At 45.5% G+C, this 15788-nt stretch overlaps 1 protein-coding gene across 1 annotated transcript; it reads right to left on the reverse strand.

Annotated features, from left to right (window-relative positions):
* Positions 1 to 70: 70 nt before the first annotated feature.
* PPP2R3C (protein phosphatase 2 regulatory subunit B''gamma) lies at positions 71 to 14561 on the reverse strand. The gene is made up of 13 exons (XM_078870264.1): positions 14363 to 14561; positions 12965 to 13089; positions 12537 to 12641; positions 11910 to 12022; positions 9867 to 9964; positions 8890 to 8960; positions 7911 to 8043; positions 6847 to 6902; positions 4690 to 4765; positions 3800 to 3936; positions 3044 to 3181; positions 2604 to 2663; positions 71 to 1830 (listed from the first exon to the last, which is right to left on the reverse strand). The coding sequence occupies exons 1-13, from the start codon at positions 14421 to 14423 to the stop codon at positions 1639 to 1641; spliced, it is 1365 nt and encodes a 454-aa protein (XP_078726390.1). The 5' UTR covers positions 14424 to 14561; the 3' UTR covers positions 71 to 1638.
* Positions 14562 to 15788: the final 1227 nt, after the last annotated feature.

The following is a 15788-nucleotide window of genomic DNA, read 5'->3' on the forward strand; positions in this document are numbered from 1 at the left end:
TGACAGAAGGAAGTGATGGCAAAGTGACGTGGCATCGACTAAAATGACCACGATGACTTATTGTATGTTGATTAACTGCTTATGTGTATTGCTGAATAATAAAAACATTTTAAAGGAAACAAAGAGACAAACTGCAGTTTTGTTTCAAACAATTCTTATATAAGAGTATTTACTATACAATATGAAACTCAAAGCCATAGAACAGTTAAATTAGCAACATTATCACACTTTAAAAAAAATATTACATTATTCTGGCATTACAATATGTACACACGTGCATCCACAAGGGAAGTGATTGAGTGTTTACAACACTGCGATATGAACCCAGGGACCTGATTTACAATGCTCGTCACAATTTGCTTTGGTGATATATGAACAGGTCCTGGGCCCTGCCTCCACCAACTAAGGTGAAGTCAGGTCAAACAACCCCCATGAGCGACACAGTGTTCAGACCTTCATCCAGCAGTGGAATTAAGGGCTGCACATTATTATTAGGCAAAGTCAGTAGCACTGAGGAAGAAACAAAATCGCCCATTATACAGTCATCATAATTACAATATTTAACAATATGGTTTATGTAAACCAAAATTAACAGTAATGAAACACAATGAGATGGAAAATCGACTTAGATGTCAAAGCAGAGGTGTCAAGGTAGATCATTAAGTGAAATGTCCCTTTATGGGCAGAGTATTGGCATGCGAATCTGAAATTGCTCTTTGCGACAGCGTGACAGTGACTCACATCCCACCTGTCCGATGGGAGGTCCGGTGTCAAGGTTGCCAATTCCCCATCCAGTCGCCGCATCCACTGCCAAACTTCCTCAGCGATCTCCCCTCGACCCTTTTTCCTTTCACATCTCCCCAATTGGCCAGCTCATCGCGCCGCGGTGCTATTAAAATATATGCCGATGACAATTATACCACAACCACATTAACCTCTGCTCAGGGTCCACTTAACCTTGCTGATTGCACCTCAAACTTACAGCAGTGGTTCTGGTAGAACCGGCTATTAAATGCTGAAAAAACCCGCAGCCCTTTTTACACCCAGGCAGCAGCTAATGACAGTGTCGCCACCTTAAAGTCGACTTGTTGCTGGTGTCACCCATTAGCCTCTCATATCACCTAAAAATCCTTGGCGTTTCCTTGGATGCTACCTTTTCACTTGACAACCAAGTACATACAATAAAGGCACACGGCCATCATCTTGAGGCCCAATGGAACATCCACTCAATGCTGTCTACGCCTACAGCAAACGCCGAGCTTGTAGCATCGTTGCCTCTCTGTAGGATTCCTGCAATGCCATCCCAACTTGTATATCGGGGGAACAAAACATCTGAACTACTCAGACTTCAAAACAACACCTGTCAGGTGCCATCCTTCGAGCGGGCACATCCTTATGGATGTCATATGGCCGTCCTAAATGACATTGTATGATCAAAGTTGCTACGATAAATTTGATCAAAGCAAGGGTACATGGTGTTACCGCATCTCAGCATAACTGTCGGAAGGAAGGGAAGCAGGGGGGACGGGGGGGAAGTATAGAGAGGTAGGGGTCTGGTGAACGTGGGGGGAGGAGGGTACGGGGGATAGAGGCGGGGGGGGGGGGGGTCTGGTGAATGAGTCCAGTAACGAGTGCAGGTTACGGATCGTCCAGGTCGGTGGTGGCAGGCTCGTTGCCATCGGTCACCAGCACCTCCCGGTTCTCGTAAGTCCAGAAGCCGTTGAGGTCGATGAGGATGCTCACCACCGTGTCGCCCTGGTTGCTGGAGATGAGGTCAGCCAAGGTTATATGGAGGGGGTCCTGCGGCTTCACCATGTCGAACACTTCATCCTGCAATGCAACATATCATCGTCGTCGTTATACTCATCCTTAATCTAGGAGCTGCCAGCATCACACAAACCCAGATGCTTTGGTCTCCCAAGTGCTGATGTTGGCCTCACCATCAATAACTTATTTTAGACTGCGCTGAGCCCAGTCAGGTGGAGGCCAGGTTCTGATGTTGTTTGTCACCGATGTTGTACAGCGTAGCCAGGAATTGCACACAAGTGACCTGGATTGTAAGAGTGTTTTAAACGCTGCAATATTACTTGAAATAGACTGTTCAGCACAAGGTGGCCAATGCTTATAATCCGGCTATTTGGAGGCAAGGGTTGTTGGCTCAAATTTGGTTTCTTCAAACTTCCAAAGCAATTGAAGGGAGTTGTCCAAGAGTCAGTAAGGGGACTGAGAACCCATCTCTGGATCTGTATGCGTTATCCCCTCGTGAGTGGTGGTTTTCTCTGGGTACCCGTTATCTCCATACACACAACAGCAACACTCCTTAAAATGGAATTGGCCAAACAATACAAAAGTCTGCTGGAAAAGATAAGACTCAGAATTTCCTCGATATGACTTAATTATTAACACAAAGAAACACGCGTGATGTTGAATGGGCAATGCTGAGAAAACCCCGGAACGGGGGTATACACACGTTGAACCTGCACAGGTACACACAGCGTCAACTTGTTAACATTAAGAGCTCAGCACTCGTGCCGCGTGATTTCGTATCGTGGGAGATAATTTTATGGACACATGTCATTTACACAGCAACAAAAGGGCATCACCTTTACGTCTTGAAATGAGACGGGTTCCTGCCCGTGCGCCCGCATCTGGTCCTGGATGGCCTGGGACAGGAACACACCACTAAGCCACACACGCTCAGCGCAACTCAACACTGCCTTGTGCCATCTCGCACATCAATCGATGACCTTTCTTTCAATTAGGCGAGGGTCTATTTAGAAATGTCCCTGGTCGTCTTACGGGAGTGTGCCTATTAGGTTTATATTACACTCGTGTCCTGAACAGTATCGCCATCATCACTTTATATATATATATAAATAATAATGTTCCAGGCATGCACACAAGCCCTCCCTCCACTCGCATAACTGTAATAATGGTAAAACACAGCAATGATTTTCACTCCAACAACACGTTTGAGTATCCATGAGTAAAAAATTCACTTCCCGAAGTGGGTAACGGACACTTGCCACGACTCCCGGCTTACCCGGAAAAAGTAGTTGAGGGAAAAGACGTTGAGGTAGCCCTTGCTCTGGACATCGAGCAGCTTAAAGAAATACTGCAGTGCGGCGGGTTCCTTGCGGCTTTCCAACGCCAGGACAAAATCCAAGTACGTCTTGTAGTCCTGCTCACATCGAGGAACGCAGTGAAAAGATTTACACTCAAAAGATCCCCCCTATAGCCTTCACAGACTGTTGTGGAAAGTGCTTGTTACAAGTGGGAGGGGTAGCCAGAATCAAGCTCAGCTGCCTTTGTCTCCCCACTGCTCATTCACAGAGGTACTTATTGAAGACCAAGCAACCCTATTCGATGCTAGACTCAGGACAGGCTCGTAGATCACTTTCCACTTGATGTTTTCTGTACTGCTAATCAGCCACAGGTCACTGGGATCATAGCAGTGGAGAACGACACATATGCACGTACACCACATACATCACAACCGCCGACATTCAAAACTAAGTGATGGAGACATCACCACAGTGCTAGTATGGGGTTGGGTACAATTTGAGGCAAGGTCAAGTGGCGACTGCTCACTGGCAGGTCATGGGACAGACCCAGGTGTTCAGGGTTATCTGAGACAACTGGCAAATACACAAAATGCGCCCTCCACTGTGCAAAATTGCTGTATTCTAGTCGCCGGCGCTCTGTTGTGTTGACCGTCGCTGGAGAGCAGCTGCCTCTAAGTGACCAGTACTGTCCTCTACTCGCACACACACCACGCATTCCACTCGGGGCTAAGTACCATCTCTCCGTCGTAGGTGAGGCACTCCTGGAAGAGGCGGTCGAGGAAGATGCCGGTGAGTGTGCCCGTGCCATAGCGTGACAGCTCCTCCTTGCTCAGCATCCCATTGTGGTCCTTGTCCAGGTTGAGGTACTGCCCTGTCACACAGAGAGAGCACGGACGCCGGCGCATGAGAGAATGGTAGCAGTGCACGTCTTTACACAATGAGAAACATTCACATTTTACAACTGAGAATACAGATCGTGCAGAATCTTTGCAAGTCACCCCCATACAAGATAACGTAAGTTTCTGGTGCGTAGGTTTCACGGTTGTGCCATATAGCTCCCTGGTGTCTTATCAAGTTTTACTGCGTCCTGCTCGTGACGGTGTTCGAGATTTTCGCTCCAAACACAAGTGGGTTGCAGCCAGGCTGTGTGTACAGAATCTTATTGCCATCTCCATGCACACGTGGGTTTCCCTCCTACTTGTATAAAAATGTACACATATGGGAAGGCTGCAACAATGTAAATCAGGACCCTCCCAAAAGTTGGTCTTTTAACTTGGTGAACCTTTACTGTAACAGATAACGCTTCATCAATTCAAAAGTTAAAATAGATTCTTATACTGAGGATACACGCAGAGATTATCCTTGTAAGAATCAATTACTTATATGATTCATGCCAGTAACATGGATAATTGAGTAATGAAACAGAACAAATGAGAAACAATGAGACAGCAAAAATAATTGGGAAAAAAAATCTACAATTCGATCAGAACTCCAAATAGAGACAATTTACCATATCACGTGGGGCTGAATTGTTGTATGCCGAGTAAACATGGGTAATGTATGTTGAACTTCTTTCATAGCCAAGTGTGCTAATTATACACGGGGGCTCTAGTGGCAAGCGCACCATAGACACGGAGGGCAGACGGTGCAGAGAACCAGTTGCAATCTTGACTCTCTTTGGATAGATCTTCATCCCTCAGCTGTTAACAAAAAAAAACACAGGCAAGATGAGCCTGACAAATAATAATTAACAATCGCTAACACGTAGAAATATTTTCACGTGAGCATGTGTGGTTCAGACAGAAGATATGAAACATATAACTTGCATGTGCTCACACAGCAGCGGTTTCTTACGTCACCCTACTTGTGTTGCACAATTAGCATAGTTCATGCTAAAAACTGAAATGTAATCTGATCAAGAGGTGTAATAGTTCAAATGGTGGTATCTTAGGTGGGAGTTAACTTAGCCCATCATAAAATAACTACTGTTATGTAGAGCAAAAGAGTGAATTCAAATATTCTTAGCGTCTCCACCATAGCAATGTGGAATTGTCAGCACTGGGTTCTTGCCGACCACTCAGTGGGGGGCACTGCTCAGTCGAGTGGGGCGGCACCTGTAAATGTGAACCTCTTTAATGATCAAGTAACAATACGCATGAATATGAATCTTTAAATATACATTTAAAAACATGAAAAATGTTCATAGTAATGTAATTTTTGTTGTATTTTTATAACACCGAGAATATTTACACTCAAGAGCAATAAATATCCAAGTGCGTGAAAACAAGCCATCAGCCCGATGTTTTGTGTTGCAGCTGCAGTTCACATTAGGCATGTACATTAATGAAGCTCATTCCACTTTGTAATTGCAAAGCAATTTCCAGGCAATTATCCACAATTTCACTTCATTAAAACCAAGTGCTACCTCAATCTCCTTAAGTAAGATTTTATGGATCTTTCCCTCCATTGATTCAAAAATGAGTGAAAGCACGCAGGTGCTCGCACTGACTCGCGTACGTTTACATCAACGCGCATTATAATGACATTAATTAATGTTTAAGGCGGAATGTGCGGTGCCCTTTTGAAAAACAGAAATACACTCGGGCATTGCGTTCATGCTTTTTAAACAATGCACAACAATAAAAACATGTGTATCGAATACATTGTGCACGTACAGCCCTTGTGTCAATCCACTAAAAGATGAGGGCCTACCCTTGTGCGGATTATTTGACCACATGTTCTGGTCTACACCAGGTAGCCCCCGAGGCCTATGGCAGCCTGTCTGTGCATGGTGTTCCCCCACACGAGCAGGATACAGGCCCAGACATGCTCGGCTTGTGAGACGACCACTCCAGGAGATTTGGTCACAGGAGGTTCCAAATAGCATGGTTGGCTACCTCCAATGAGCACGGTTGGCTACATACGGCGTTAAAGAAATTCAATATACAAATTATTTTTATCTTCTTCGGAGGTGCGGGGGAAGGACAACAAACTAAAAACTAAACATACATGCAATACATACCTTTAAATGTTTAAAACTAATAAAACAAAACACACTACTGTACTGGTGTTTCTATTTTAAAGCCCTTGTCTAAATAAAAAGTGTATAATTGAACAATACAAACCTACATATCGAAATGTACTTTGTTTATAACCAGGTGAGTCTATGAAGGCAACTGCAATGAACATTAAAATGCATGCATAATTTAAATTGTTCTCAAAACGTTGTGAATGATGCTAGATAGTTGCCTTTTTGAGAATCTGGAGAAGTGCAACGTGTCCATCCCGTAACCCACCACTGCATGTTGTATGCTCACACAAGAGGTGCCCATTGCCTTCCTCTTCCCTCCCCTCGCCCCGCCACTCTGTCCCGTACCTCCCCGATAGCCCTCTCGTGACCCTCGTGTGCCCTCTGCTCCGGTCATTCATTCCCAGACCCTTGCATGCCCCTGCCATATAATCACTCGGTTGTTGTTACCTCTTTTTAAACTATCTTAAGGCACTCGTATACATATAAAATACGATAAGGTACGAACGCTAAACATCAAGCAACTCCTCATGCCATCAAATTGATTTCCAAACTCACACAGTTGTAATGCTTTGTCAATGGCTTTAAAAATGCCAAACAAATAATGACAGATACAAACTGCAATGGATGGTCACATATACACACTTACAGGGTCTCGAATTGGACAAGAGAGGGGCCCTTCAGATATGATTTGAATTTTTTTTCAAGCATTTGACACCTGTGCTACTGCAATCAACCCAGGTGGAGACTCACCTCGAGCAGATCGTCCAAGAACCCGCACGCGAGAATGTCCTGGATCTTAATTCTACCTGCACAAGGGGAAACACGGATACAGCTCCTGCTAACACCACATGCATGCAGATAACATGTAAGCTATGTACACAAGGGATGGATTGTTTCTGCAAGGGTCGTTCAAGGTTAACCTGCAATTAAAGTTCAAGATAATTTGAAAGTGAAATGAAGTAAATTAAATTTGCCCTATTATTCAAGGAATTCCCCTGCTGCACTTGAGCATGTGTCCCACCAGTGTTGTAAGCGCTTGCTTTCAGTTGCGTAGAATTCTTTAGGACATGGGCGCAGCTGTTTCAGAACATCTGCTCGCACATCCTCATCACATTTTACTGACTTGTGCCCATTTTTAAACCTTTTTTCACCAACACACTGCTGCATGAGACACACACATCACCAGACTGGAGGCTAGCCTGAAAATTTCAGCTGGTTTGACATTTACCTCCATCAGAAACGTCATTGCCCAGGTATTTATGTCATTTATCCAGGGCATCCTATTACTTTGCCATTTGTCTCATTGGATTGGTTCCTCTTTCTCAAGAGTGGAAAAAAGCCCCCCCCCCCCACCCCCCAGGAGTAATTCTGGCAGCCGGGGCTGGGGGTACAACCAACACAGCCCCTTTAGTTAAAATGTCTCAATCTCTGTACACAACAATGAGGAGGAAAGCAAAAGGGATGAGGACTGTCTCGACAACCGTAAGAATCCTTTTAGCTAAAATGGGCTTCAAACTCGTTCAAAATGGAATGTTGTCAGGCCCACTCTCTGTTACAGGTGCAGAAGGGGGGCGGAGGCAACTCGAGAAACAGTGCATAGCTGGAATCACCCAGAGAAAGATATCTAATCGTGAAAGCATAGGTTCTGCCAGATCATTTAACAATAACGTATTTATCGATTTAAATGAAATTATTTGCATTGCTGACAAACAAACACACAGATTCCGTACGAGAGACAACACACGGTTGCGCATAAATACACGACCACAAGGAAACACAAGCGGATGTTGAGGCACTAGGCCACGTCCCTCTACCTGTGCGCAGAGGATCAAGGAAGAAGAAGAATTTCCTGACGGCAGTGCATACGTAGAAGGAGTAAAATGATTTCTCAAGTCCGTCCAGCTGAGGCAGCGTGGGGATCAGTTCCAGGATGTAATTTTCAAGGTCCTGCATGAGCCAGGAAGGGGCAGGGTAAGGATGCAGGGCAAAAGGACAGGCACAGCTTATCCACAGGGCATTAACAGCTCAATGTCCCACACCTCCGATTAGAATGGTTGGCCACATACGGTGCAAAAGCAGTTCAACATACACACATACAATTATTTTAATCACCACTGAAGTTTGGTAAAACTGCACGACTCACTGTAATTTCTGTTATTCTTGATAGAGTTGTCGCAATTTCATTATTTCATAAACAAATACAGAAACAAATGCTTCCGATACAGATTTAAAAATGCATATCATATGAATGTCAAACATTGTGTTCATACCACACCTTTCATGAATAAACAATCAATGCGCCCTATGGTATACATATTTTTCACACACTTTGCATACTAAACTGAAATGGCTCATTAGCAAATTCAGGCAGGTTATGCATTCAACCACTGATGACACTCTCTTTCCATAACCAATGGCTCAACCATATTATAAGAATCATGGTTTAACGCAAGACTGAAAACTAAACGAAGTGCATGAACCGATGAAGCAATGGAACATGGTTCTATAAAACATGGAGTCTTTCGGCCATACTTCATCACGTAGGTCAGAGCGGGTTGGGCGGCTCCAGGACTGGCTCAGATTTATGTCGCCAGTGTTGTTAGTCATGGCTGGGAATCAAACCGGAGTTGCGAGGTTCAAAGGATAGTGCACCAAGCAAAAGTTCCATGTGACCAGTGCCGTCCTGATAAGTTGACAGGACTGTCATAAACTAAGACAATGCCACAGTAGCTATGACGACTGATATTTGAGTGGTGATATTTGTGTCCGGTCACAACGACACGGCAGACGTACAGACTCCCGGAGGTAGCCCTGCCCAGCAACATCGTAGAGGCTCAAGCCGATCCGGGTCTGGTGCAGCCAGACTGCACTCACAGACGGGGGAAGGGCGGCGACACCACGAGAAATCAGATCACGTAAGAGATAGCAGCGGAGTAATTAGGCAGATATCGACAGAAACAGAATGTTAATGTACACGACATAGTACCAGCTCAAATATCCGCATTTCATTCCTATGTACACGCAATTATATGTGGATGAATACACACTCATTTTAAAGTACTTTAATTATCACACGATTCCAAATTTTCCAATGGCGTCGAGTGATGAGAGAGAGCAGTGGATTAAACATGCTTGATAATGGTGATGTTTTTAGTAAAGAAACATCTTTTTGGAATGATCTCATTCAGAAGAGTGTCACAGATGACACCTTAAAGATGACACCACAGAACTACTTCTGAAATCACTTCAACTCTCTCATAGCCAACATTGGACATGACTTTTTCATGCTCTGCACATAGTTGTTCGATGTACATTCATTAGAATATGCCAATTATTTGCCCACTGTGTCACGAGACGTTTTCAGTTGGGTCCTACATTGGGATATTTGACTATTACCATTAACGAGCATTTGCTGTCTGGAAGCTGGAATACCTGGAGAAAATCCACGGACAAGAGGGTAACACTCAACAATGGTAACTCCGAGCCCCACCTGGCAAGCCGTAGTGGTTACCCATCCAAGTGCTTGACCAGGCTCAACCCAGCATTCTGAGTTCCGTTCCCAGCCATGGCAAAAAGCTGAACTGATCCTCGGTAATTGCCCACCAAACCACTTTCCCAACGTGCATTGACCAACGTGATCAAGTATGATCATACTACCCTGTGACCGACATGATGCGTAGAGTCCTTCAACTGGAAGTGGAATTGACATACGGCCATAAATTATTATTTAAAGCATGGCCATGTGGTGGTGGTGACGATAGGAGACACACCTTTGCGCATGACATAGTTGAAGAACTGCATGATGGAGATTCTACCGTAGGGGTCACGATCCAACAGCTTGGCGAACACTTTGGCTGAGAAGAACTGTCTGTGGACGTGACACAATATCACCATTAAACGCTCAGTGGTTTGAGGAACTACACAGTATTTCTAGGAGCAATACATGCCTATGACCAAATCACTCAAAATGTGCCCAATCTTGTCAACTCTCGAAAGCTAAGCATGGTGACCACCATGTAAAGAACAAGCAGGATCTTATTGGACTTTGAGATTACATGGTGAGCAGCTGAGAGAACCACAGCAAAATACATTGTTCAGTACTTCGATGCTCCCACATCCATGCCCCCCATAGTCACCAACCCACACTGACCAGCGTGGCAAATAATGATTAATTAACCACCACAAGGGTTTATACCCCCCTGACCTTACTTACTAATATGAATGTCATCAGCATGATTATCACAAACGTATGTTGCAATCATCAAAAGTCAGTGGTTCACTGTTTAAATGAGCATTGGGTGTTGCTCATCCCTGTATAACACGTAGGCTTTCGCGACCAACATCATCCATAATAGAGTTTTTTTGGGTCAGATCGCTGAAGTATATAAAAGTATCATTAAAATCATTCGGATAGCTACCGCTCGGATAGCTACCGCCTTAGTGCTGCGTGGAAGCGAATCATCAAATAATACATAATTTAAAAGCATACCTATGCAGGGCAGCATACTTCAGTAGAGATTACCATTGGTACGGCTATTTTAATACACACAATAGACAGGAAGGACAATATCAAAGGGCTCGCATAATGCACATGCATAATGTACTTTGACTCAGTAACCCCCCCCCACCACTTTGCGCAAGAGCGCAGAAGCGTGGTCACCACATCTACGCCTCTATATAAGGAACGAAACAGTTGGACTTCTCCACAAGTCTGGCTGTCGCCTGATGAAGCTAGTTGTAATTACTGGCGAAACGTCGTACTCAGATTGTATATGTTGTGGCTTGGCTCTCCAACAACCGGTGTGCTGTGCTAGTATACTACACTATAGACTAGTGCTGTACTAGTGACGAATTGGCACGTTCTGTTTACGTGACAACCCTTACTAGTCGCCTGTGTCGGGTGGTGGCGGGTTTTAACGACACTTTTATATATTTAAGCGACCTAACCCAAAAACCCCTATTATGGTTGCTCATCTCTGTTGGCAGACCTGAGCCAGTGGTGAAAGTTGAATATCCCTTTGGTAGTAGTTAGTGAATATGTACGGGCAATGATTTTGACTGCCTCCAAAACATGACCTATTTTAGTCACCCCTGAGGGCTGATAGGCTGATTGGTCCAGTGAGTGGCATTGGAGTTCATGAAGATGTCTGCCTTAGTTTGTCTGAAACGAGTTTAATATCTTCATTAATGGTTAAAAAAATACTCTAAAGTTACTTTCTGTCACTCTCTAGTGATGTCTCTGCAGTGACACTGCATTACAAGGCACAGCAGCCACGCAACCTCTAGTCAATTCCCCAGAGCCTGCACGAATCACGTCGGAATGTCTTTGTAATTAACAAGGCATCAACATCATGCCAGAATGGCTGTGACACACAACCTTGGTCTGTATCTTCAATATAACAGCTCATTGTGTTTCTGGTTGCATCTTTCTTTAAAGAAAATAGGCACGTGTATTCATTGTGCCTTTATAAATAATTACACTCCAGACCGACCTATGGGCTATTGCTAGGGACAGATATTAGGGGCAGCAGCTCATGGTTCACCCTAAACCGCATCTGCAGATATCCGATGCATCAATAGAAACTTAAAAACTCTCCAGCGTGCGACTGTGGTCATCTAGAACAGACTGCACAACACATAACGACGCAATGCCCCGATCCACAAATACGAAGGAGACATCACAGGGATACACTCTGCTGCTACTCCTGGTGCGGTGATCTGGCTTGACCACCCGAATGTGAAATTGGAGTCGTTGCTCTGCATCTACATCAGCCATACGAAAGAAGAAGAGGCAGATAGGGTGGCCTACTGACTTGCACTTCATGCCAGCATTCTCTCCGACTTTCAGGAAGCTCTCGTAGTTGATCATCTGCTCCTCACCGATCATGGGCGGCGTCTGGTGCTTATCCAGGAGGAACCACAGGTTCTGTGCAGAGCAACAAGTGTCAAGTGTTGATCACGCCCACGCTCGTTTACACCAGGGAGATTGCGTGCGTGTGCACGCACTTTACTCCAACTTTTAAGATATATATGTGACAGACAGTTAAAAGTTATACATTCATGCATTATACCATTAATAATAAAACATTAGGCAAAATAAACGACAGTGACCATCCAACATTGACATTCATCCGCTATTAAGAAGCGTTCGTTACAAATGATAATGTATTACAACCCACCAGTGTCGCTGCTATTGTTTTCTGATCCACTGCCGGTGGTGTAACTAGGGCTTCAACTCAGCATGGCCTGTTCAGGTCCATGACATGTAGAACTAGTTACCCAAACCGGCACACGCCATCCAGTATATCTCCCACTATAGCTGTGGCTAAGTCACGTGCCTATTCCAGGCTACCATCGACCCAGAAAACGTTCAGTGACAAATTGAGCCTAATGTTGTAACAAGGGACACGTGTGTACGTTCGTGCTCGTACGCCCCTCACCTGTAACTCCTCGTTGTCGAGAAGCTCGCGGCTCTTGCGCTGCAAGAAGACGGCGCGCGATTCCTCCCGCAGCTTCTGCAGCAGCAGCTCATCCTCACCGGGCAGCTGCCGCGTGAAATCACACGAGCGGCAAGGTAGGACAGGATAAGCAACGCCAAAGTTCGGAGCAGAACGTGGCAAGAAAGTGCTATAGATGTATACGGGAATAGTAGATTGTGATTTGTGTGGAATATGCATACAGTAGGTCAGTAAACTGCTGAGGTAGTGCGGATTCCATTTTGCATGTCTGTTGCTCTATGCCTCTGCAACCATTCCCGCTCTGCTGCACTGATGCCTACTCTATTGAGGGCGATGTTGGCACGTAAAATAAAGATTGATTGGCAACGTTGGCATGGGCAAGGAATGCCAGGAAATGACTGCCTGCCCACCCGGTAGTAGAAGCGAGGGATGGCCTTCAGCGTTTTGTCCTCCCTCTTGGTTCCCTTCCAGGCAGTGTAGAACTTCTGAAAGAGCTCGTTCTCCTCATCCTTCATCTCCTGCTCCGAGCGCCACACTGAAGCCACAACAGCAAGGGCAGTGTCAGCGTTCGCGCACCATCAAAGCAAGACACATCAAGTGTCAACTCAATGCGTTACATCATTAACACCTATACTTCTCTGCAGGATGCAATTTGATCCTGCAGAATCATACCAACAGAGATGTTACATATACAGTACCTGTAACCCACAACGACGAAAAATACTGATTTGTAACCCAGAATCAGGACAACGAAATATAATAAATAGAATTGTTACGTCTCAAACGCACATCGTTATTCCACAATAATGGCAAACATTGACTATTGCACATCAGGACTTTAATCAATGCCCAATCAGGTTTCAGGTTCGAGACACGATCAGCCATTCATCCCTCCGTGATGATTAAAATCGGTATCACTTGATGGGACGTCGTACGTAGTCGCCTTATGTACGGGACTTTCGCCTGCCATATGAATGTCGAATTTCCACCCCTCCATAAGACTAGCCGTTGATGATCAACAAGACTATAACAATGCCAGATTAGAAACCATAACATTATGAATTTAAACTTTCAAATGTTATTTTATGAGAGTAAGCTAGAGTGCTCAGGAAAAAAACTCAAGTGTAATGAAAAGCAACATACAATTTAGTTGCTTTACCTGTTATAAAGTAACCGCTTTATAAACGTGGACAATTTCAAGCAGCAGGGGACATTGACAAGTGCGCAAAGAAGCGTGGACGTGAGACGAGACGAGCGTCTCGTGGGAGGTGCAGAGCACGGGCCGCGTGCCCCGGGAGACGCCGACGTCGTCGTGGCCGAGTGTGGAGAGGCGCGGGGGGCTGAGTGGGGGGCGAGTGGGGGGCTGGGGGCGAGTGGGGGGCTGGGGCCGGGGGAGAGGTGACGAGAGGCAACGTGAGGGGGTCAGGAGGGGATGGGAGCCAAGACGTCGAGACGAACTCGTCCACGAAGGAGACGGAGCGATGAGATCGGCTCGTGCGCAGCTGTTCTCTGGAACCGCGACGTTGCAGGGCCGCGCGAGAAGTGGCGGTGGCCTCTAGCGCAGCAGCAGCAGCGGCAGCAACAGCAGCAGCAACAACAGCAGCAACAACAGCAACAACAGCAGCAGCAAAAACAGCAACAACAGCAACAACAACAGCAGCAGCAACAACAGCAGCAACAGCAGCAGCAAAAACAGCAACAACAGCAACAACAGCAGCAGCAACAACAGTAGCAGCCTCCACGTCCAGCAGTGGATCGAGCACGGCCCATGGCGACTCGCACACAGGGCCTAGTCGACGAGGCCTCACCGTGTTTAGAGGCAGCCAACCGGTCCTTTAGCAGCTGCTTCCAGTCCATAGTCGCAGACATTAGCACGGCTTCAGTAAACTATATATTTTAGAGGAATCTCCCCGTCGCAAGGTTCACTCAAGTGTTGATGTTAAAGAGTTAAAATTTTACTCGCTTGGCGACGCGAACCGCCTCAGACTGTTGCCAACGGCACTTCCCCTTCGCGATGACGTCACGGTGACGTTGGACCACAGCGCGCGCGCGAGTTGGGGGCTGACTCGCTGTGAAAACTAGGGCATGTGTCAGATTGTACTAAATTTCGATTTAAAGCTTTCGTGACTGCAGGGATTCATCTTCTTGGTTCTTTCGGTAAAGTCACGTAGAAGGGAAGCAATAAAACAACAAAAATAAAACACAATAAAACAACTCTCACGACGTTTCGGCCACAACGCAAGCAGCCATCCTCTTCGCCTGAGGATGGCTGCTTGCGTTGTGGCCGAAACGTCGTGAGAGTTGTTTTATTGTGTTTTATTTTTGTTGTTTTATTGCTTCCCTTCTACGTGACTTTACCGAAAGAACCAAGAAGACAGATTGTACTAATTAGTAATCGAATTATCTAAAAATTAATAACTACTTAACTATACACGAAATAATAATATGGTGATGCTGCGTTGGTAGTGGTGCACAATAAAAAATAAACCCAATGAGTTTGTTAATGACACTGTGTGTTATTGACGAACTCATTGAGTTTAGGCGATGTTTCGGGCAATGTCCCTTCATCATAGCACGTTGAGACGCCAGAAAGGGGGTCACGGTGGCTCGGAGATGTTGACTGCCTCGCCTGGTATACAGGAGTTCGTGGGTTCGATCCTGACCCTGACGCCTGCTGTATACAGTATTTTGACTCTGCGTCTCTCTCCCCGTGGTCGCGTGGAGTTTCTCTAAGTTCTCCGGTTTTTTCTCTCCACATTTAGAATAAACGTGCCATCCGGCGCAATCAAACGCTCTTTCAAGGTCTCATTCCGCTCCACTTTCCTCGCTCCAATGACCGTGGCAAATTGCCGCGTCATGCGGATCACGTAGCGAGATGTGATCTTCCTCGCCTGGTATACAGGAGGTCGTGGGTTCAATCCCGACCTTGACGCCTGCAAATTTGGAGTTTGCATGTTATCCACGTAGTCGCGTGGATTTTTCTTCGGGTGTTCCGGGTTTTCCCTCCACATTTAGAAACGTGCGTTTAGAGTATTTGGCAGCGATACATTTCCACGCGATAAGCCACTTTGTTGAGCTGTCATTTGTGGCCAGGTAGATTCTGAAAAATATAACTATATAGCTCAGTGGGCCTTATTTGGTAAATGAAAAGGAGAGTTGAGAGTTATTTGTATAGTTTATATGTAGAGTCGATAGCAATCTGGCGGTCGCCTGATGATGCTAATTGTAATCACA

This window comes from Lampetra fluviatilis, chromosome 30 (assembly GCF_964198595.1).
Source record: "Lampetra fluviatilis chromosome 30, kcLamFluv1.1, whole genome shotgun sequence".
In the NCBI taxonomy this organism is placed as follows: Eukaryota; Metazoa; Chordata; class Hyperoartia; order Petromyzontiformes; family Petromyzontidae; genus Lampetra; species Lampetra fluviatilis.